We start from the raw sequence: 24970 nt of genomic DNA, 5'->3' as shown, positions 1-24970 counted from the left end.
CGTAGCATAGCTTCCGTCGGTAAAGTGTGCGGAACAAACGTCCAATTTCTTGCCACTTTTGCATCTTTGGGCCACTGGTGCAACTTGAATCCGTCCCTGTTCGTGTTGTTACACCCTCCGACAACACACCGACGAGGCATGATGTCTCCAAGGTACAGAAAACAGTCGAAAAAACGGAAAATAACAGAGCTGATTTGACTCGGTGTTTGTAATGTATTTGAGAAAATGGCGGATTGCTTCCCGATGTGATGTCACATTGTGACGTCATCGCTCCGAGAGCGAATAATAAAAAGGCGTTTAATTCGCCAAAATTCACCCATTTAGAGTTCGGAAATCGGTTAAAAAAATATATGGTCTTTTTTCTGCAAAATCAAGGTATATATTGACGCTTACATAGGTCTGGTGATAATGTTCCCCTTTAAGTGTTTCTTACGGCTTTTAGCACGTAATGACTAGGGCTGGGTAAAAAAAATCGATTTGATCGATTATGCATCGATGTCTTTTAAATTTTGCAATATTATTTCACAAGGCATAATATTGATAATTATATCCGCTCTCGCCAGCTTTGAGCGGCTTGTTCTGGAAGTGAACCATAGTACATTAGGATCATGCAACGTACACATCCGACTGAAATTGTTATTATTATTGATTGAATAAGTAACTCAGAGTGTTGCGAGATCACCACTGAAGAAAGGACGGCAGCTGTAATCGGAAGGTGTTTTTGTTTACATCTTCATGCCCTTGAAAGCCGCACTTTTGTCACATGCGCCAGAAAAACAATGTTCCTTCACAAATCCTGTCAGACTGCGCTAAATTAGAGTCCCAGAAGAATAGCATACATATTTACTGTTTATTTTGCACTTGAGGAAACAATACTTTATTCCAATTTGCAGTAATGGAAGGATGCAACTTTCACTGACAATTCTTTTCCTATTTCAAAGTTGTACTTTTGAGACTTGTAAGAAAGTTTAAACTGTCAAAAGTTGTTTATGGGAAGATAAAAAACTAAGTACATTTGTATTTTGTAACAGATTTTCAGACACACAAATTATGTTTCTTCCAAATATCATTATCACTGGAGGACTAGGTGAAAAGTAATGGCTAAGCATGCTACAAACACAGAGAAGGACGACGCAAGAAAAAAAAAAAGCTCCAATGTAAAGTAGGGTTGATCGATTCAGATGTTGATACTATTGATACTTAAAATAGTATCAGTATATAAATGATACTGAAGTGATTAGGTCAATATTGATCTTTTTCTTGTTCTTATGAAACAATATTTTTTGTTGTTTTAGTTAAGAAGTAAGTATCTGGAAGGAGCGCTATCCCATGTCCTTTCTACCCACAGCCTAATTGTATTACTATTTTTTTGTTTTTCATTATGCTTTACTTCTGTTACTGTATGTAAAAACCTGCACTGCAACAATGTAATTTCCCCATTGTGGGATAAACAAAAGTATATAGCCTATAGTACTTATTACTTTAGTTATTGCACACTAGCCACTTTATTTTGCAGCATCTGATTTACAACAATACTAGTAAATTCTACATTGAATACGTTAAACTTTATACTAATGTATTATTGTTTTTAATTTAGATACTTGCTATAAAACATTTTCAGTTCTATAATCTATTGTCAAAGTATCGGATCTGGGCTTGAAATCAAATCAGATCTGAGGCAAAAAATTGGTTCGGGATTGGAGGCCAAAAATATTCATCATGACATCCCTATTAGTAATTGTGAAAGATATATTTAAAAAACAAACAAACATATATTCTGTTAAACTACTAATGGTGTAACATTAATTAGCCAGTGGTGTTCTTCCTGGTTTAAATGTATTTTGCTTTGAGCAAGTTTCAAACTGCCCCTTTACATGTTTACCAGAGTCTGTGCGTGCGTGTGTTCAGGAATTTGTTGAGTCCCACCCCACCCCACCCCACCTCTGAAATCAACATTTCCACCTCGTCTCTGGTTTTAAGGACAAAAGTATATGTTTGCTTATGGACAAGAGGCATAGAAATGTGTGCGTTTCTAAAGTATCCGTGTTTGTGTGGACATGGCCTCAGTCAGCATTGAGGTGTGACGTAAAACCATCAATGGCTACTTAAACTTTTGAGTAGGAGCCCGACCCCCACAATAATCTGTCACTAAAGACACGCATCTCAATGGCCAGCTGTGGGACAAAAGCCACAAAACAGATTATAGGGCGGTGAAAACAGTAGCACCAAAGGCGGCAAAAAAGCAAGTGTGTACTTTAGCACCTTTACATTCCCATACAAAAATGAATTACATGTTTACTCACTCGTGCACGGTGTGTCTGGAGAGTCGGATTGTGCCCGGAAGTATCCAGGCCGACATACACATACAGCCTCCCCCGTGATGGAGGTGTGGCTCGCTCCTGGACAGACTGTGCACTGTCCCTCTGCGGTGGACTTGAAGTGACCCACGGGACAAGCTGTGGAGGACAAATTAAGGAGAATGAAGCTTTTATATTGAATGTGACCTGTGGCTGAATCCTACATGCGCATTAACTGTGCTCAGGTGCCAGATGGCTGCATGTAATGAGAAGCAAGTCATAAATCAGACAGCCTAGTTGGCCTTTTTTAATGAGCGGGTTCAACCAAAACATGATCCTTACACATTTTCTGTTGACATTTTTGTGTTTAGTACGATGAGCATTCTGCAGTATGTGGATGCTCCTTAAGAACACTTGGCTACAGGAAGTTCCTTCATAGCCTTCTTTGTCTGAAAGATGAACCGAAGTTCACTTAAAGCTACAAATCAGCGAGTCAAACACAAATCAAGGTGTCGTCTTGAGTAGGAATAACACTTCCAACTGCTAACTGGCCCGCTGGGAAATAAACTAGTGAGCTTTATGGTGTAGGGAGGGCTTTGTTGCAAATAATCAAGCTCATCCATCAAACGACATAAACTTGACAGCATGCATGTGTTGCACATTCTAGCGAGAATATATGCATTGTCTATAAGCAAGATAATGCTATTAGACTCCATTTAATTTTCTCAAAGAGGCAGCCTCTGGAGCAAATACACCGTTCAATCTTCTTATAAAGGCAATTTCCTCTAATGGTTTGGTGAGTGTTTTATTTTCTTAATAACAGAAAGCTGGAAATACCGACTTCACAATAAGCAAAGACCTCTGGACAAACCATAAAAATATACTTTTCGAACATATTGCATGGTGCAAGTGTAAATATAACTTTGCCAAAAATGTTTGAAACAAAATCCTTCCTTGCTTTATGTGCATTATGCTTATGAATCCATGCTGTTGTGATGATGTCACCATGCATGTGTGGGGGTCTTGCTAATTGGACTCATTAGACAGAGCTGCTGAGAGAATCACCCACCAACTCCCACCTTTGATGTGCTCATAGCGATATAGTCCCCATCCCACACACACTCCTCTCCCTTCTATCGCACTCAGCCATAAGTTGCCCCAGCAGTAAGCCTTTGACCCCGCTCTTCCCCTCTGAGATAAGTGCTGACCTCTCCCCCGTCCCCTCTGTGTCACCACTTCCCCTCCTCATTAAATGCACTGCCCTCTCACGTCCTCTGCAAAGCGCAGACTTTCAAAACGCCCCACCCTCAGCACACCATTGTTTTCTCATATGGCCTGTGGAGGAGGAGTCGCCTGCCAGCTAACATCATCTCCTTCCTACCTGTACATCTTGCGTGTCCGTCGGCGGCCTCATATCCAGGAAGGCAGGCGCAGGAAGTGGTCGGCTGGCCCACCCACTGGCCGTCTTCTCCGCAGAAGAGCTTGGGAGGACGAGGTCGGGGTCCCTGCTGTGAGGCGTGCTCCACGCACTCACCCTGCGCCTCTTGCACCAGAGTGCGGGGAACCGTCTCGGGGAATGAGGAAAGAGCGCTGATCAAGGGGGGACACTTCTTGAAGAAAACCCTGACGGAGAGCAGAGCCATGCAGGCGCCCTGAGCCTGAAAGGCCAAGTAGAAGCCTCTCTTGGACAAAGGACCGAGTCTTAAGGTTTTTATGTTGGATTTCCTCTCGTCCTTCCTGAGGAGAAAGTCTGCAGCCACTGTATCCACCTAGGACAGAAAAGCAGAATGAATCTTATTAGGGCCACATTCCAGCACACAAGATCAACAGCTTCAACCCATTATGGACACATCACATATGCTTTACATTAGAGGTCTTTAACAGGGGGTCCACTTCCCCTATGGAGTGCTCAGAGGTACTGCAGGGGGGTCGTGAAATTTTTGTTTGATTAGACTCTTTAGAAAACATAAAAACGTGAATAAATAATTCTACTGTATCATTATATTCATGTTAGCATTTATACTGAATCTGCACTTTTTTGGGGGAATTTTGCCTATCATTCACAATCCTTATGAGAGACAAGAAGACAAAATATATATATTTTTTTTCTCGCTATCTAACATATAAAAATTGGCTCGTTCTAGGTGTCTAGTAATGCAGCTAATAGGAGCAATCAATTCTACCTCTAAGACACTTTAAAAATACATTCAAAAACCGTCAACAATACTTACGTTCGGTAACCTGTATAATAATGAAACTGAAGAGACATTGTTATTATAACACTGAGGAACTATTTTTCTATCATAGTAACACATCGGCGTGCTTCGTATTAGCTGTAAAAGCTAGATACAGCAAAAAATAAGCTAGATACAGCAAAAAATAAGCCAGCTTCTACGTCAACATGAAACACGTTGGAGTTTGTAATGCAGAACACAGTGATAGAACACCAATTTGTACTGACTGAAAAACATGAACAATCATATTACAGTATCTGTAAAGTATTAGCCCACATTTCATGTTTTGTTTGTACACAGTTAGCCAGACAGCATATGTACTGTACTTGTACTAACACACATGACGTGCTGCTTGTATCATGATCGATATTAAAGTGACTCAATTGATGGACAGTTGTTCGTCTGGTCCAGCTGGCCCGGGACGTTTACTCTTGATTTTGGGTGAGCACGCCATTTATGTCAAAATAGCTTGGCTCCAAGTTCCACATTTATAATGTCAAAATCACTTTCACCTCACTCTAACAGCTTCCGTCTGCTCCAACGTCTCACTCTTCCTTCCTGCTCGCTTCTATAAGCAGCAGTATATTTAGCTTCAAATGTATAAAGTTGTAAATCCTCATTTGTTCAAAAATAGTCGTCTTTGTTGTCTGGTACCAAGTCTGCCATGATTAAAAGACACACTCGTGTTAGATTCCGGAAGTAGGACCATACATGTTGCCAGAAGTCAGACGTGTGCTGCTATGGAAACAGAAATCAATGTGCGGAAGAAATCAGTCCTGGAAATGATTAAAGTGACCAAAATAATGTAAATATTGAACATATTAAATATTGCTATGAAGGTGTCTGTTACTACATTCTATTTATACTTGCAACGTGTATATAAAATGTTGCTGGAGGGTTTTTAAGTTTTTTAGAGAGCTTTGAAGGTTACAACGGTGACTTCATTAGCCGCATCTTTCAAGCATTTATTATCATCTTTAAAATCTTTTAAAAAAAGACGTGTTCTTGTCTCTCATAATGATTGTGAACGATAGGCAAAATTCCAAAAAAAGTGCAGTTCTCCTTTAAGAAAGCTAGCGATAGCGCTCTTGTATCCAGCAAGCATCTCGCCTGCTAGTTGCCAGCTAGCTAATAGCGGCAGTATATAATATTATTAGAAAATCTTTGAGACAAGTTTAATTTAAAACACAATTTATTACAGCACAGATAAGTAGTGGTTCCCCGCTTAATCTATATTAGTTTTGGCGGTCTAGGGCACTAGTTGCCAGCTAACTAATAGTGGCGCTATACTGTATTCTTTGAACATCTTAGTATTGCACAAAAACAAGGTGTCTTTACAACACATCTCTCCAGCTGTCATCTAGTGACTAGTGCGCCAGCTGCCAGCTAGCGATTGGCGTACTAGTTGCCGATTGGCGTACTAGTTGCCGATTGGCGTACTAGTTGCCAGCTAGTAATTAGGGCACTAGCTGTTCGCTAGCAAATAGTGGCTCTATACTGTATTATTTGAATATTTCAGTATTGCACAATAACATGGTCGTTTTCGGACCAGTTTAATTAAAACACAGTTTTGTACAAGATATAAAGTAGGGGTCTTTGCTCAATCGCTCCATCAGTTTGGGGGTCCTTGGCCTGGAGAGCATTGAAGACCCCTGCTTTATATTATTAAAACTCTACATTGATTTACTACATTCTTGGCAACCAGTGTTTCCCTATACTATACACGTTTTCCATGCAGATGTGACACATGCTCCAGCGTGAGGCCGTCACTGTGAAAAAAACACTACCTATAGCATAGTTTGAAAATATTTATAGTCCCTCAGCATGTTCAAGAATCAAGACCAGAAAACTTTATTGATCTCTGAGGGAAACTTCAGGGACAGCTGCATCATTTGGTTCTGTTTGGATGCATTGAGAGAATTAAACCATATAAATTATACTGGGAAAGGGATCATATTTATCAACAAATGGGAGGCTTTTCCATAAAAACCCTTGACACAATGTATGTATTTATAATACACTATAGGGACAAGCGTAATCTGACCAAAAACACCTGCAAACACTAAAAAATGGAAGCACATAAGGTGTTGGTGTCAATTTAGGGCGTTTTTTTTTGTGATTAGATGTATTCCAACCAAAAAAGAGAGAGTGGCAAAAGATACCTTTACTGGAGGCACCGCCACAATGGATAAGAAATAAAACCATCAAATAAATCAGCATACGATTAAAGTGTATACTTCCTATTTTTTTAAGAACTGTGACAAAATAAATGAAATTTGCCATTTTGGAATTAAAGCTAAAGGTAATGGGTAGCATTGAGTGCGCCCAAACACACAATGGACATATAACAAACCATTTTAACATTTGGATGAAAATAATTTGCAGTGAATGAAGCCCATTGACATCATTAAATTAAGTATTGAACAAGAATACTATATTTACAATTATGTCAGTTGAATCACTAAAATAAAATAAATGTTATCAACATAATGTATCTGTAGCTGTAATTACTAAATGCTAAATGCCATATTGTTTTCAAATGTCTTAATTAAAGCTGAAACTCAGCATTTCATTTAAATGATGATTTGTTTATTAACTATGTGTATACTGTAAAGGCAAAATCTTGAAAACAAAATGGCACTCTCCAAATACTTTTGGACCTTACTGTAGCTAGCTTCACAACAACAACATTGGTAGCAAATAATGTAAAAGTTGTGGTAACATTTACAGTATCAAATATTTAGACATACTTACTGCTAGAAATGAGGTGTTCTAAACCTGTTGATTATATTACAGATGTACTGTACATCACTTTAAGGCTGCAGCTACAAATTATTTTAGTAATCGGGTAATCTTTTGATTACTTTGTTCGATTAGTTATTAGTAACATAAAACATAAAACACACTTTACAGCCTCAATGCGTATTTTCAAGGAAAATAGTTGAAATAAAAATGTTTTGATTGCCATAACTTTCTTTTTTTCTAATAAATGCACATCCTCAACATTGAAATAGCGCTTTTAACATGTGTGCATTAATAATAATAATAAAAATCTCTGTTTTCCGCTGCTACACATCATGGCACCCATGTGTTTTCATGTGCGCTCTATTGCTGCGGCCAGGCGGAAACTATGTCCACGTATTTAAAATTCCGGGCACTCCATGCAGTCTGGATTTAATGAATTTTTCATAGTTTACACTCATTAAACGATTATTCGAAGCAACGGAATATAAATTGAAGCATTTGTCCTAATCTAATTATTTGAGTAATCGTTGCAGCCCTAGTAAATATTATAACATGCATTTTATTACATTTGAATGTGGACCTTTTTTGTAAACGTGTAAAAATACAAAAAAATATGTTGTTTTTAATTATTTTGTTGCTTTTCCCCCCATAAAAATTTAAGGCTAGTATGTGAATAGTTTTGGACTTAATAGAAAATAGCAGCTTCCGCTTTTCTCAGAAGGGTTTCTACAATCTGTTGGAATTTTTGTCCACTGATCCTAGCAAGGTCAGAGGTCACTGATGTCATATGATAACATAAGAAGTGGGCCTCAACACCTGCTAGCTCCCAAGAAAATCAACAAGTGGGCGTACCTTTTTGTAGGGGTTCTCCATCCATGGCGGGTACGTGGCCGTGGCCTCGTTGGAGTCGGCCTGGTAGTAGTAGAGGTTAAAGGTCTCCTTGCAGCTGCGGTGGTGGCCGTTCCCGGAGGAGCACTCCATCATGGTGAAGCGCAGCTCCACGTAAACTTGGGAGGCCACCCGTCGCTGTATGAAGCCGCTGCGCAGCCAGTGGCTGAAGGAACTGTCAGTCTGACAGATCTGGTAGATCCTCACGCTGTTGTTCTCCTCGTCTAAACCGCTCATTTCCTCCCACTGAGAGCAAAGACAAGTTTTAGAACCCGCTGCTTGAGAGGGAATGTGACCCAGAAAGCCAAGCAGTAGGACGTTTTTGTTAGCGTGTCTGTATTTAATTGTCCAGCAAAAACTGGAGCCCTTTAGCAGCAGCCACAGTAAAAGACTCTCATTTAAATAATGTTCTATTCTTTATTGGCCTGCTGTTGCTTTCCTGTCGGAGGCGTGTGCTGCAGCACAACCTGGATTCTTGGCTTTTTAAATCATTCTTCACACTGCGCTGCAGCGGAGCTTGTGGGATTTTAAGTCCCACTTGTCAAGCAGAATATCATGCAGCAACCGAGACTGCTTTGGCTCCAGTAACATAGAAGTGATGGCACAAATGAGTGACATAGACCACAAATGTAACACCAAAATATGTAAATCAACAGAAGCCATGTTCACCATCAAAATGTTCCAGAGTGCAGGAAACCCCCTTGACATGAACATCATCAAGGCTCAATGGAGCATATTTGCTGAGGAATCTCAGTTATGTAAATATGCAAATGTTTACCAAAAAAATCTCTGCGCAGATGATGTGTTGAATGAGGCAGCAGAGAGAGAGCGGTGGCGCACTGAGAGACAGGTTCTTAGTTATTTTCAAGAGTTTTTCACTTTTAATCCTAAATGAAACATCGTGGGCTGTGGGAGCTCTTATTTCCATAAACAAACGCTGATTGTGGGGAAGACGCACAACACACCCAGCAGGGACTGAAAACACACGTGGAGTAAAATACAGTCTATTAGAGACATTCTTTTGAATGATCTAATGTGACATACCGTATTTTCCGCACTATAAGGCGCACCTAAAAACCACAAATTTTCTCAAAAGCTGACAGTGCGCCTTATAACCCGGTGCGCTTTATATATGGATAAATATTAAGATTCATTTTCATAAAGTTTAGGTCTCGCAACTACGGTAAACAGCCGCCATCTTTTTTCCCCGTAGAAGAAGCGCGCGGTGCATGCTGGGATATGTGACGTTTCATTTCCATTTGTGTGTTTATGTAAAGACCCCAAAATGGCTCCTATTAAGTGTGTTGTCTGTCTAATTATAAATAATGCAGACGAGGCGTGTTAACTGAGTTCTCAACGTTTACTCACAGCGTGCTCATAACCACATTCTAACTCCCAGCATACAACGCTTCTCAGGGCTACCGCGCATGCTCGTAACTATCGTTGCATGCTGGGTAGTGTAGTTGTTATATTTGCTAGCTCATAACAGCACATTAAGAGACACGCTTACGCGCTTAATTCAATACTCGCCGTCATTCCGGGTGGATTGACAAAAGACCTCCAGCCGCTAGATATTGGTGTCAACAGGGCATTCGAAGCTAGACTGCTAACTGCGTGGGAACAGTGGATGACGAAGAAGCGCGCGGTGCATGCTGGGATATGTGACGTTTCATTTCCATTTGTGTGTTTATGTAAAGACCCCAAAATGGCTCCTATTAAGTGTGTTGTCTGTCTAATTATAAATAATGCAGACGAGGCGTGTTAACTGAGTTCTCAACGTTTACTCACAGCGTGCTCATAACCACATTCTAACTGCCAGCATACAACGCTTCTCAGGGCTACCGCGCATGCTCGTAACTATCGTTGCATGCTGGGTAGTGTAGTTGTTATATTTGCTAGCTCATAACAGCACATTGAGAGACACGCTTACGCGCTTAATTCAATACTCGCCGTCATTCCGGGTGGATTGACAAAAGACCTCCAGCCGCTAGATATTGGTGTCAACAGGGCATTCGAAGCTAGACTGCTAACTGCGTGGGAACAATGGATGACAGAAGGCGAACACACCTTCACTAAGACGAGGAGGCAGCGCCAGACGACGCCAACATCTGCTAGTGGATCGTAAATTTGCCCAACTTTTCACTTCGGACACCGAAGACGAAGGATTTACGAATGAAGAATAACTTCAGAAAGTGAGCGCTATGTTTATTTTGTGTGTTGTGACATTAACGTTCGAGCAACATTATGTTGCTATTGCTCTGCACTATTTTGAATTTTACTATGTTTGTGATTGCACATTTGCGTACATTTTGGGAGTGAACAGAGTTGTTAGAACGCTGGTTTTTAATATATTATTAAAGTTTGACTGACCTATCTGACTGTTTTTTTGACATTCCCTTTAGCGCAGCGTAGGCGCGGCTTATAGTCCGGGGCGGCTTATTGGTGGACAAAGTTATGAAATATGCCATTCATTGAAGGTGCGGCTAATAATCCGGTGCGCCTTATAGTGCGGAAAATACGGTAATTCATCATGCAGCTGCATGATTTTGAAAATAAATTAATGTTTTTCGCGGTGGGGATGTGCATGTGTGTTTTAAAGAAATCACATTGTTTTTTACTGGTAACATCATTATATCATCATTATATTGCACTCCTCCAATGGTCTTCCTGCTGTTCATCATGGGAGGTATCAGAAGGTAGTGTTAATTTTGTTGGCTAATAATTTTTGTCTCAGTTTTCTTCAACAATCTATTTTGCCCTGATGAAAACAACCCAATTACAAGTCTAAAACAAATGCGCATTGACTAAGGCCCTGTCTACATTAAGCCGGATAACTCCTTAAACAAATAATTATTTAACCTAAGCATCGTGTCAGCCACACTAAACCATTGTTTAAGGTCCCCCTACTTGGATAATTTTTTACACGGGTAAGTGTGCCGTGTATTTCTTGAATCTCCGGCTCTTGGCTTTGTATGGACTCATCGAATGTTACAAACGGAGTTCGGAGAGGAAGTGACGCCAGAAAGACTACGCCCCACACAGGAAGTGACGTCAAAAAGAATGTGCCACAGCCAGCTTCATAATAAAGTGGTTTCGTAACTCGAAGCTAACCACTGGAAATATGGAGGCAAGTCATCCAGACATGCCCGTGTTTCTCCTTCCGTCTGTTCAGGCGCTTGTGGAAATCACACATGAATACCTTAAGAGAAAGCGATTGCAGCTATTTCGGATACAACACTTCTCAGACGGCAAGAGAACTTCCGAATGTCCAGGTCAGCTGTGATTCTACTTACCGAAAAACTTAGTCCATTTGTCGAAGGAGAGACAACGAGAATGCGGGCTCCCGTGGATGTGATAAAAAAAAAAGGTCGCTCGGGCTTTGTATAACCAGGCCATCGAGGGAAGACTACGGAAAACAGCGATTGCTTTTGGACTGGCAAAGCAGACTGTATCAGTTATTGTCCACCATGTATGTCGTGGACTCAACGTCTAGGTCCAGAGTATATGAAGTCACAAAAAGGAATGGACAATGAAGGTGAAGGCAAAAGAGTGAGGAGTGTCCTGACCAGATATCTAGATCCCTAGATTGATTGATGTAAAATGTTATTCATCACATTGTTTTATCACATTTTCACATGTCCATTAAAGATTTGATTAATTTATGATGGCTCAGGTGTGATTCACTACAATAGGGGCCCACAGCACACTGGATTCCAATTAATTGAAATACCACAACACTGGATATTGTTCAGATAAGTTCAATTTAAGAACTTGCACACAAAGCAACACTGGAGGTGACTATGGCGTGCGCATTTTCCGCACATGCGTACTAGGTCGTGTTGCGCCGGCGGACGGAGGGGGTGAGGGGGTCTTAAACAACCATTGTGTGTGTGTGGACAAGGATAAGGTTTGTGTAGAAGGGGCCTAAGACGGTAACAAAAAATGTACTGTTATTTTAGTCAACGAATAAAAACGGGATGACAATGTTGACAGGAACAAAATCTAATCATAAGTAATTTTGTCTTGTTGATGGGTGGGACAATTTTGAATATATCAAATTACAGTTCTTTAACAGCTTACATATAAAAGAGGGACCGGGAGAATTATAATGAAGGCATGCATTGTAACTGTTTCACAACACATACTGTACGTACCTGCTTTGCCAAAGACATAGCATAAAAAAAAATTGCAAACGTGGTGGAAAGACATTTATTGGCATTGATTGACCTGTGGCGCAAATAATAACTAAGTACATCATTCCTGACCGTATGACCATGCTACTTTTGTGTTAAACAAATGCTTTGCAATTAGTCTAAATTAAAAGTGCTTTCAAATAAACTTTAAACAGGCCTTATCTTTTATACCTTACATTTTAGTTGACTAATTGTCCTGTAAACTTAGCTGACTACAATGTGATGTAATTGTGTTGACTAAAACTTAACTAAAATCAAATCAGTTTAGATTACTAAAGCTTGACAAAAACTAAATCAATTTAGATGACTACAACTTGGCTAAAAGTAAATCAATTTAGACGACTAAAATGTGACTAAAACTAAAATAAATTTTTGTCAAAAGGCTACGACTGAAGCTAACTTAAAAACTGCTGTCAAAATAAACACTGCCGGAAGGATAGTTGACCGGGTAGTTTCTTGATAGAAATTGAAAAAAGGAATCTATCAAGTCAAAAACATGGCAGGTTGACTGACTTGACAGTATATATTGTTTTCGTCAAGTATATATTATTGCACGCAATAAAGACAAGTAAAAGGAAAAGCAATTAATTAGTGCGATCACTCCTCCCCCAAGCCCTATGAATGATAGATAGCCAGGGTGTGTTGTCGGTGGCATTGGCCGTCAACGGGTCGAACATAGGCGAGGAAGAAGAGTCGACGTCAATAAAATGGCGTACAAACGTTTGTTTGTAATGTAACAAGTTGTCATATATAAATGTTTTAGTTTGTGCAGTTCTGCTCACAGTGCAGGAAAGAGTGTAACACAATGTTTCATAATCGTTCTTAAATATGTACACTGTTGATTTTGGAGCCGCAGCTGTGAACACTTTACGAGTGGTATCAAAGCGAGATGTTATTTTTTCTTCTTGTTTATAGATCTCCTCCAAACATTTTCCTATCGAAGACACAAGCAGGGAAGCAAATTTGGTCGCCGCCTGCAAAAATAACCCCGCAACCACTCATTGCTTGATCAAATTACAAACGTGCCTGTTTTTTTGGGGGGGGGGGGGTGCTGGATTCCAAAATTGTGGGCTGTCAGTAGATTCCACTCCACGCTTGATGGGATGCATCAAAGCATCTGCTTCCAATGTACTCTCAAATCCCACATTCACCCTCTCCTGGCTACCAGGTTACCTGCCATATAAGGAGCTCTTTCATAGCCAATGTAACAAAGGGACAGCTGGAAGCCTCCCCAAAAAAAGCCTCCCATCACCATGAGGTCTGGGTTAGAACTAGAGATAAGAAGGCGACACATACCTCTGGTTTGGCCTGAGAGTAGATGGTCCATTTCAGATCAGAAGTCTCTGTCTTCGTGTTCATCAGCACCTCTGGGAAAGATAAATGATATGTATTAGACACATCATTAAGCGCACCTTCACTCCACAGGATTCAAAACAACGTCTGGTCCAAACATTCCGCCTTTAAACTACATGATTGTTTTATTGGGAAAAAGAGCTAAATCCAATGCAACACAGGCATTGAAACAATAGCTCGGAACAGCTTTCGGTTACCTTATTTGATAATGATATCATGATTGCGATGATATTAGTTTATTTTGACCATAAATACAGTTACAATATGGTAAATCATATATTTCAACTTTCTCTTTACATGTCTGAATAATGAAGCAGCATTTGCCTTCATGAGAATGACAAAATTAAAGAAACACCCCTTAGCATGATAGGAAAATTTGTGAATTATTGACTAAACTTAAATATATTATTATCATCATAACCAAACTCTCTGGTATAATTTATTCTGAATTGAAATAATTGATCATTATCTAATAACTTAATAAAGTAATCTCTTGTTGGTTAATTAATTTCCAAAAAGTAGGGATTTTTCATTATAAATCAGATGTTTTCAATGCAGAGCATAACAAACCTGTTTGTGAGCTTCTAAATACAGTTTTTAATATAATGAGAGACCTCTAGACATACAATAATACCCACATAGTTACCTTTACACTCCAATATAGTAATGCTGCTTCAGGCTGAGCCAATAATTGACTACGATACTTAACAGCACACTGATTGATTTTGTCTCATCTAAAAGGTAAATGGCGGGAGCTGCCAGGCAAGGCCCCAACTACAACCCATCAGGAGCAAGGGTCTTGCTCAAAGACACAATAGATGCGACTAGGATGGCGGAAGCTGGGGATTGAACCAGGAACCCTGGCACGGCCGCTCTACCAACCGAGCCACACCGTCCCTAAACTAATTGCCAAGAGTATTGTAGTATTGATATTGAATTAGCAATTGTTAAGCTACATAATGCTTAATTTTGACCATAAATATATAAAATATGCTTTGAATATAAGTCTGCAAAATTTGAAGGATGTTGCTCTGTATTTATTTGTACATTATTCAATGTTCATGTCAGTGTTCTGCTCCTGTATTCACATATAATGTATTTAATTTGTATCTCTTTATTTACTTAAACTCATTTGCTTTTTAAAAAATGCTTTGAATGAATGAAAAGGTTAATAAACCCATGAAGCGACACATGGAGGGACATGGAGAAGGATGTAGGATTAATTAAGCTTTGCTTCGTTCAACTCCTTTTCTGACATGTTGATTTGTGCAAGTGTAAACATGCATGTTAAGCAAAAATAAAATTATCGCCATTATTACAGTATTATAATGATCATCATTACTCTTGTACTATATTCAGTAAATTTTTTAGGCATCTTCCAGCCAGACAGAAGTTTCATGACAGGAAGACTCCCACCACCCCAAAATCCTCATATTTGTTTTCCTTCTCCCCCGTCTCACCAGTTTCCTGTGACAGGCGATGTTAAATCTGCCTTTGACCGCACTCTTGTACTCATAAACACACTTTGTGTATATCAGGACCTAAAACCACGCGACCACAATTCGCTCTCACAATTGGTTTTGTTCGCCATTATCTTTCACGGGGTCCGGCTGCCACCTTACAAAGAACCGACGAGGTTGTGCCCCGATTCAGGATCTCAATAAAAACCTCAACAGCATGTGAATGATATCGTTTGAAATGACTTCTTTTCACGGGAGGACATTTCTTTTCTTATCCTTTGCAGATATTTCTTCTGCGGCTGGGATGAGGTTTTAGAGGCCGCTGTGCTCCCTGCAGAATTCTCATCTCCAGGGGCTGGCAGCTTTCGTTGGAACCATAAACAAAATTTAGTGGAACGCTCTTGTGTGCCATCATCAAGGAGAGCATGAAAATGAATGTAGGAGGAAATGGTGGTTTGAGCCTGCATATATCATTGAGGTTATTAAAATGCTTGGTTGAATCCAGTCTCTCATAATCCATTCCTGTCTGATAATGAAAACTTCACTATTATAACTGACCTGCATTGTCAATTGCAGTGTTTTCCATACATTCATTCATCGCCACAAACAGATTTGACAAACACATTCTTATGTCTGTCAATGTACTCTGTTGTTGCAAATCCGTACAGTATATAGCATCGGAACTCTGCTTCTTAACACACCTCCTTGTTGCCGACTTAGAGGCTTTGTCACTATATTTTCTAGTGGTCAGACCTGTCTACGTTGTTTTTAAAATAAAACAAAAAAGAGAGATTGATGACGAATGTAGCGAGTTTTTCTAGTCTTAGTGGAGCATGAATTGCTCTCCTTAATGAGCAGTGGGTCCTAATGGTGGCCTCTTTACAACCACAAAAAGAAACAATGTAATAAAGTAATTTGTTTCTTTTGTAATGATTTGTTTTTAAAATCATATTAGTTACATGTATAGATTTAGATTAATCACAATCAATCATAGTGAGTTAGTAATTTGCAATATTTAAATCAACTCAAAAAAAGACCCAAATATTTTATACACAAATACGAATTTATTATCAGAATGTCATACATTATTGTTTTTAAAGATGACCAATTAGGGTTGTCCCGATACCAATATTTTGGTACCTGAAACAAAATGTACTTCGATACTTAAAAAAAAGGGGGACAACAAAATAATTACATTGGCTTGATTTTAACAAAAGATCTTATGATACATTAAACGTACGTTTCTTATTGCAATCAAAGAACAATTTTGACACTAAATAGGATAATGAACATACGAGATAACTTATTTCTTAGTAGTAAGTAAGCCAGCGAGTTACAAACGCTGCTATTTCTGCTGCTGATGTATGCAGTAATTAATACTAATTATGTGTCATTTCCCATTGTATTATTTTGTCATAATTATGAGGGAAATGCGGTAGGAAATAGATGGATGAATGGATTATTAATCTACTTGTTCTTTTATTGTTAATATCTGGTTACTTTCCGTTTTAACATGTGACATCTACACTTCTGTTAAAACGTAATAAGCACTTATACTTCTGTTGTTTGGAAACATTACATACGATTTAGGTGATACTACAAATTTGGGTATCGATCTAATACCAAGTAGTTACAGAGTCATACATTGATCATAATTACAGTTCGACTGTGTCCAGGGACGTATTTCCTGAGTTTATAAACAATAACAAAAATGGCAAAAGATTTTGTGATAATAGAAAATATTGATATAATCATTGTAGTATTAACTATATATAGCTCTTGTACTTGGTATCATTGCAGTCGATATTTGTATAGATCCACCAATTTGTTTGCATTCAGGAGCGCTAGCTTGCTGTTAGTGCTTAGCTATTGTATCCTTCGGTGTATAGTGCAGTGTTTAGCTAGTCTTCGTCCTGCAGTGATGATATTTGTAAGAACTAAGAACCGTAGTTTATTTGTCGCCATGCCTGCAAGCATGAGTGATTTTGGAGTAGCTCAAACACTACGGAAACACGTATTTTTGTTTTAAAGCACCACTTGCGGGGTGGAGCTTCAGTGTTTATAGCTTCACTTTTATCGTTAGTTTTAATGCCAAAATATGTTTGTCTTTGCACTGTTTCCGCTTGTAAGTGCTCTGTGTGTGTTGACTCACAACATATATGCGCGTTGGCTCATATTACAAGCAATGTCAATTATGTCACCACGGCGCACCATCAGTTCCATTAAAAAAGAAGAGCCTGAAGTAGAGTACTTTTTTACTTCATTTGTAATTTATCAGTACTGGTATACCGTACAACCCTGGGACCTGTAATGAGTTTCATCTTTTTAGACTTATGAATGTTCTTACATAGTTGGATACTGGTGTTAAACAATACCAAAGTGTCAAATCATAAGGTTCATGCATTATGGCATGAGCTTGCGCGCAGTTTTGGATGCCTCTGTTTGCTGGGTTTTGCAATCTAGGCAATGGAACGACGTGTTTCAGTTGGTAGAGCCGTCATACAGAAAACTGAAGGTTCCTGGTACGAATCCATCTTCTGCCATCCTCGTCACTGCTGTTCTGTCTTTGGCCAAGACACTTCATCCACCATGATCCCAGTGGCACCCACACTGGTGTGAGGGATTACAGGTGGAAATGAGCAACTGTGCTATAATCTGGCTCATTTACAGTTTATTAATGTGCACTGTCCCTGAATAAAACAATAAACAATCTGGCTACGTCGTGATGTCAGACCTTGAATAAAGCTCTCATGGGACATGTTTTTGTGATTAATTGCATACGTTAGTTAACATGTTGCAATAATTCTTAATCATATTTGTTTTGCTTTTCATGTTTTTTGCTCACTTTGACTTTCTCCTACAGCGACTACAAGAAAGACATGAAAACTAGACAATGACGTCATCAAGTCCCCGCGAACCTATCGCCACAAATAGATTGCCGTCCTGCGGGATTACACTGAAATTGCTTTTGTAGCAATAAAGCAGATTACAATACAAACATATTAGGTGACACATAGTTTTAACACATCACATTTAGGCAGGAAGGAATGCCCTCTGAACTGTAGTTGGAAAATCAGCAACCAGGGATCAAACAGTGACCTTAACCAGACTTCCTCCCTTTATCTACATTGTTGGTATTTATGACTCCATTATTGTCGTTTTACAACCGAGTTCACTTTTGTTCCGTTGAAATGCAGAGGTTTTTTTCCTCTTCGATATCTTAGCTCCTCGCATAGCTGAAATAAAATCAGCCAAAACTCTGATTTGAAGACAACATCACAAACAGTGGCTTTTCTTGTTCCTTCCCCTAACTCGCCTCGACATGTTGTTCAGTGGTCCAGCACATACTCAGATTACACGAGGCGGGTGTGTGAGATTTACTGATTTCAGCCGTCACTTTATTTGGCTCACCTGCACATGTAATGACATCCAATACAGGAATGCCTTAGACAATTCTACCTTCACAAAGTTTAGCTTTAGTAGACACTGTGTGATATGTTTATTACCGTGGTTGTAGTTTGCTGTGGTGCAAAACGACATTGCACTAAACTGAGAGCTTGTATTAGTTTCTTTAAAACATTTCTATTCATTTTTGTCAAAAGGTGATTTAGTCATTTAAAAAGTTGGATTTTTTTAAACACATTATCTTAATTTTTGTCACAACTCTTGCGTTGGCTTATTGTAGAACAGCATTTCTTAACAAGTGGGTGTGAGATAGCATTAAGAGAGGTGTGAAAATAAGTTATTCTTATTTTATCAAATAATGTATTCAACTACTTCTGAAATGGTATTAAATTGAGTTAATAACATTAAATAATTATTTCATATTGTGTATCTTAATTTTTGTCTCAACTTTTACAAAGTAGATCAGGATTTTTCAATGACGGGTGAAAACATATAACAAATATATTTTCATGTCTTTAAACATATTCTATAGTTATAAATAAAAATGTATACATATATATATGTATATATAGATTATATATATATATATATATATATATATATATGTATGTATATATATATATATATATATATATATATATATATATATATATATATATATATATATATATATATATATATATATATATATATATATACATACATAATCTTTTATTATCTTCGACCATATGTTTTAAAGGGGTCATGTGATTTTTTTCCTACATTAAAAACACTTCCTTGTGTTCTACATAACTTGTAATGGTCGTTCTATGGGCAAATTGTTGCATATATTATGTTTTACAGACCGTTTTCAAGCCGCTTTTGGACCATCTCTTCAGTATGCGCCGTTTTGTGGGTGGTCTTATTTATGTGCCTCCACTATGTCAGACATGGTGTAATTTTTTAAGCGCTTCCATATGGAGTCTACTGACAGATATAAGTTAGAACTATACGCTACTTTGTTTTAGAAATGCCAACATCGGAGGATGCGTGTGAATGTACGACCCAGTGTACCCCACGACAAGTGGATAGCGAAAAAGAAGGAGCTGATTGACTACAGTGTCAGACTACAATGGAGGAATTACGCAAAGCACTTCAGGTAAATTTCTACCATATATGGATAGATACGCTGACGACACTAACAAAAAAAACGTCACAAATGGGGCAAATACCAAAGGGTTGGTTTGGAGGAAGTATGAAGCAAGACAAAATTGTTTAATAAATATCTCCATAGTTTGATTTTACATTTTCGGGACTTATGCAGATCCCAAATACACAAAAACAGGTACCAATAGGTAGGAAAAGTTGGTTTTGCGTAATAGGTCCCTTTTAATGTAAAAATCCCCAATTTTATAAACAAGACAAGGTTGATGATTTTTTCAACATAATTTTTGTCATTAGTAGAGAGCAATGTGTTTTTCTCAGGCACAATTCTGAGGCCTTATCTTGTGTATAATTTTGTCTATCAACTGTGAGGTTATGTTTTGATGTTCATGATGACAGTTTTACACAGCGCAACATCCTCTACTCGCTCACATTCTCTGGCATGAAAGAGAATATGACTGGGAATGGTCCTGGCTGCCTGCAGAGTCCAAAAAATTCCTTCCCCGAATCCCATCAGTTGAAAGACGACAAGCAGTGGTGAGCCAGTCAGCAACTCCCAAGTGTTTAACACCAGCGCCGGTTGTGTTTTATTTAATTACACTGAGAACTGCAGTGCCTACACTTATTCATCTCTGTGATCATGTGTAAAGTGAGACACTTACCACACCCCAAAGAGCAACACTGAGAGGCACCCCTTTTTTTTTTTAATAACAAAAACACAAAATAAAATGCACCGTTACTTGACATCTTCCTCTATTCAGCTGTTTTTGCTCTGTAAGATAACATTTGAACCCAAAATAAATATTATCAGGTGTCAAAGGTATGTGTTTTACTGCTCACACCCACTGCAGCTCACACATTGCCTCCAGCTAATTCAATACATTTCTCAGTCACACACACACACACACACACACACACACACACACACACACACACACACACACACACACACACACACACACACACACACACACACACACACACACACACACACACACACACACACATTCACAGATAAACACACACAAAGGCAAACCTCATTGCAACCGCAACCCTACTTTCGCCATCACAAAACCAAATTGCTTCAATCTTTCTTACGGCGTTCTACCTTGTGTTATTTTCTTGTCTGGGTGACTGCACTCGGGACAAAGCATCTAAGTAAACAAACCACCTCAAGGATTGTTTCAATGAGTCAGATTAATGCCTCAAAAACAACTTATTAAGAAGGCATTTCCCCTAAAGGTTGTTCACATTAAAATATTAACATATATAAGTACCATTCTAAAAGTGGATTAGAGTTGCAACGATTAATCGATAGAAAATAATATTTGAAATTAAATTCTATTACTTCCATTAATCGGTTAATGAGTGTGGCTAATAAAAACTGACAAAATCCAGATCGCATGGACTGCCCGGAACTTTCAATACGCTTTCCACACGGCCACTGCAATAGTGGACATGAGAGCGGTGGTGTGTGGGTGCCATAATCTGTGTGGTGATGAACAACGGAGTGTTTTTTAATTTACTATTTTTTGCCATGCACATGCATGTGACACCCTTTGAGAAAAAAGAACATTTTGAAAATTAAAGACTACATTTCCTGCAATTGGTTGCATTTTGTCTTTGGAAGTGGGAGGAAGCCGGAGTACCCGGAGGGAACCCACGCAGTCATAAGTTGATTGGCAACACTAAATTGGCCCTAGTGTGTGAATGTGAGTGTGAATGTTGTCTGTCTATCTGTGTTGGCCCTGCAATGAGGTGGCGACTTGTCCAGGGTGTACCCCGCCTTCCGCCCGATTGTAGCTGAGATAGGCTCCAGCGCCCCCCGCGACCCCGAAGGGAATAAGCGGTAGAAAATGGATGGATGGATGGTTGCATTTTTACACTATATTTCACCTATAGATTTATTCTCATCCACCAACCTCTTTTGGCTGTCTTTTTGACACTTACATGTCTCATGTAATGTACCGCAGAATTGTTACTTTTTTAGTAGATAACGTACTAATTTTGTTATTATTATTGAAAATGTAATATCAAATCATATAACATGCATGCAAATAAGTCAGAAAACGTTTTCCATTTGGCAACCCTACTTTAGCCACGCCCCCTCTGTTAAATCCGTCACATCAAAAATATACCTTCTCGCTGGTTACTATTAAATGCTCTAGAACTACAACTGGTTTGGAACTAACAGTGTAACAGATTGTAGTCATTCAAATATGATTAGCAGCAAAGTAGAAAGGCGTCAACGTTGTCTAGCTAGCTAGATGATGCTAACCATGCTAACTAGCGAGCTTGTTTCGGCGCCCCTGATCGCATCCCTGTCCTGCAATTTAGTGTGGCGCTTACGCAAGAGGAACAGCGAATACATGTAGCTGAGGCGAGCGTTCAACGGAAGTGAAATTTTGACACAAAAATGGATGATAAAAAAACCCTGCAGGTTTTCGGACATTTCACATGCATACAATTTAAATGATGGTTTATTTTTACCTATTTTCCCTAAAATGCACAATTGGGCTATAGATTGTGTTTTATGTAATTACTTGATTAATCGAACAAACGAAGCGATAGATTACTCGATTACTAAAATAAATGATAGCCGTAACCCTAAACTGGATTGCCCAAAAACTTGGTAAAAATTTCAGAAATTTGAAAGGATTATATATTGAGAAAAAAATCAATTTAATTATGGCATGCATATTGTTATATAGGCAGTTAATAGTTTCAATTGCATTGCAGAATTGGTGTCGTTTTGGGCACTTGTTTATACGACAGCTGCAATTTGACAATCCATCCATCCATCCATTTTCTAACGCTTGTCCCTTTTTGGGGTCGCGGGGGGTCGCTGGAGCCTATCTCAGCTACATTCGGGCGGAAGGCGGGGTACACCCTGGACAAGTCGCCATCTCATCACAGGGCCAACACAGATAGACAGACAACATTCACACTCACATTCACACACTAGGGCCAATTTAGTGTTGCCAATCAATCTATCCCCAGGTGCATGTCTTTGGAGGTGGGAGGAAGCCGTAGTACCCGGAGGGAACCCACGCAGTCACAGGGAGAACATGCAAACTCCACACAGACAGATCCCGAGCCCGGGATTGAACTCAGGACTACTCAGGACCTTCGTATTGTGAGGCAGATGCACTAACCCCTCTTCCACCGTGCTGCCCCTTTTTCTTTTTTTTTTCCACATTCACACATTCACACACACATTCACACACTCCACGACCCATCAGGAGCAAGGGTGAAGTGTCTCGCTCAAGGACACAACGAACGTGACTAAGTTGGTAGAAGGTGGGGATCGAACCAGGAAGCCTCAGGTTTCTGGCACGGCCACTCTCCCAACTTCGCCACGCCGTTTGACGATGAGAAATATATTTTCAATACTTTTGAAAACAAATTTTGCCCATATTTGCATGGCCATATTGAATATGCAAGGAATTTATAGTGACAAAAAGTAAGCAACATTTTTTGAAAAACAAACTCCATTCATCCTATTCAATAATGCCAGAAAAAGTCGATTTTTCACGAGGGTTTAAAAAAACAAAAAACAAAAAACAAAAACATTCAAAAAGGGATCTGAATGTAACAGGGTCAATTATGTCATGTAAATACATTGCAAACATATAAAGTTATAGTTTATATGTTTGTTTATATACATTTGTATCCATTCATTCATTTTCTACCGCTTGTACCTCTCAGGGTCGTGGGGGGTGCTGTGTACACCCTGGACAAGTCGCCACCTCATCGCAGGGCCAACGCAGATAGTCAGACAACATTCACACACTAGGGCCAATTTTAGTGTTGCCAATCAACATATCCCCAGGTGCATGTCTGTTTAGATAAAAATACCTTATGTGTTTGTTTCATATTATGTCAATATGCAGCATGTTTGTGTCAATGTACACCCACTATTGCATTAATTAGTGTGACACCTATGGCTGGGTGATATGGCAAAATATATGATTGCAAGAAATTTTTTTAAATGTTTTTTTTTTTCAAATTAAAGCAGATTGCCCCGTGCAGGATTATACAGAGTATGTTGCATCCTTAGTGTTTACTACCGCGGTGTCTTGTAACATCATTTCCACAGTGTCTGATTGAGGTAAATGTATGCTAACAGCTGAAAACTGTCATTTTGTTCATGTATATTCACGTATATGATTGTGTTTACTAGAGTTGCAACAATACAGATAACCCACGCTACGATCCTTACCTCTGATTTAGGGCCATAGTTTTGGTTCTTTTTTGGTACATTTTGTGGGCGTAAAGACAACTTTTTTCCTTTCAAAGTTTTTTTGTTATTTTGCTTGTCATCAAAAAGTGCATTCTGCAGTAAACAAAGTATCAGTGGTGTACTGAATACTAAAACACTTTTATTTCAAGTTAACATTTGCTAAACAACACTTTCAAATGCTAAATTATTATTTGTATTCTTTAATTACTTGTATACATCAGTGCTTCTCACCACTGCTTTGGCAAACGGCAAGCAGTGACCCACAATGTGGAGTTTTTAAAACTCAAATTCTGTATCTTATATTGAATTAAATTACATTAAAGTGCAGTTTGAATTTGAGGTTCTGTAAAATAATGTGTACCAAGACATAAAACACGTTTAATGATTATTTTAGCCACAAAAAAACAAAAAGAACACACAGTGTCTGTTTGCAGAGTTTTTTTAAATTATGCTTTTGTGCTTGTTACTCTAACAGCAGGGACACGTTTTTTTAGGACATTTTATATCAGCGGAGTGCAATCTTTGCAGAAACATAAACAGTATGATTAAAAAATATTTAGATTTAAAAATGCTTTTCTGATTAAATTAGTGGGTGTGTGGATTCTCCCAGTCGCGACCAATACAGTCACATAGACGTTCTGAGTGCCTGTGTGTCCGCATTCAGGGCAGGATTACTGGTGAGCTGCAGGAGAAACTTCCAGCTATGTAAGGGAAAGAAGCACAACGCTGATTGAACATTAATTATGTCGGGACGAACCTCACTTTTGCGACGGTGGAACAGGAGGTCGCACGCACGGACACACTTTCACACAAACACACTCAAACATACACAAACACACACATTCACGGGCAATACAGGTGGATTGTTCCGTGCAGGATTACACCAAGCATCGTTGCTTCCCTACTGTTTACTACTGCGGTAACTTCTAACAGACATCTCCGCCATGTTTGAACGAGGAATTATGCTATCAGCTGATCACCGTGATTAAACTCAAATTAATCGCACTCA

General features: G+C 39.0%; 1 protein-coding gene across 3 annotated transcripts in view; it reads right to left on the bottom strand.

The window, feature by feature from the left end:
* ephb4a (eph receptor B4a) overlaps positions 1-24970 on the bottom strand; it is a 93250-nt gene that overhangs the window by 26767 nt on the left and 41513 nt on the right. For all 3 annotated transcript variants that reach the window (XM_061962368.1, XM_061962370.1, XM_061962369.1), the window contains exons 2-5: positions 13654-13724; positions 8129-8410; positions 3679-4066; positions 2304-2456 (exon numbers count right to left, since the gene is read on the bottom strand). In XM_061962368.1, coding sequence (XP_061818352.1) covers positions 2304-2456; positions 3679-4066; positions 8129-8410; positions 13654-13724 — 894 coding nt within the window. The remainder of the gene's footprint in view (positions 1-2303; positions 2457-3678; positions 4067-8128; positions 8411-13653; positions 13725-24970) is intronic.

Source organism: Nerophis lumbriciformis, linkage group LG09 (assembly GCF_033978685.3).
Source record: "Nerophis lumbriciformis linkage group LG09, RoL_Nlum_v2.1, whole genome shotgun sequence".
Taxonomy (NCBI): domain Eukaryota; kingdom Metazoa; phylum Chordata; class Actinopteri; order Syngnathiformes; family Syngnathidae; genus Nerophis; species Nerophis lumbriciformis.
This window is presented reverse-complemented; position numbering and strand designations above follow the sequence as displayed.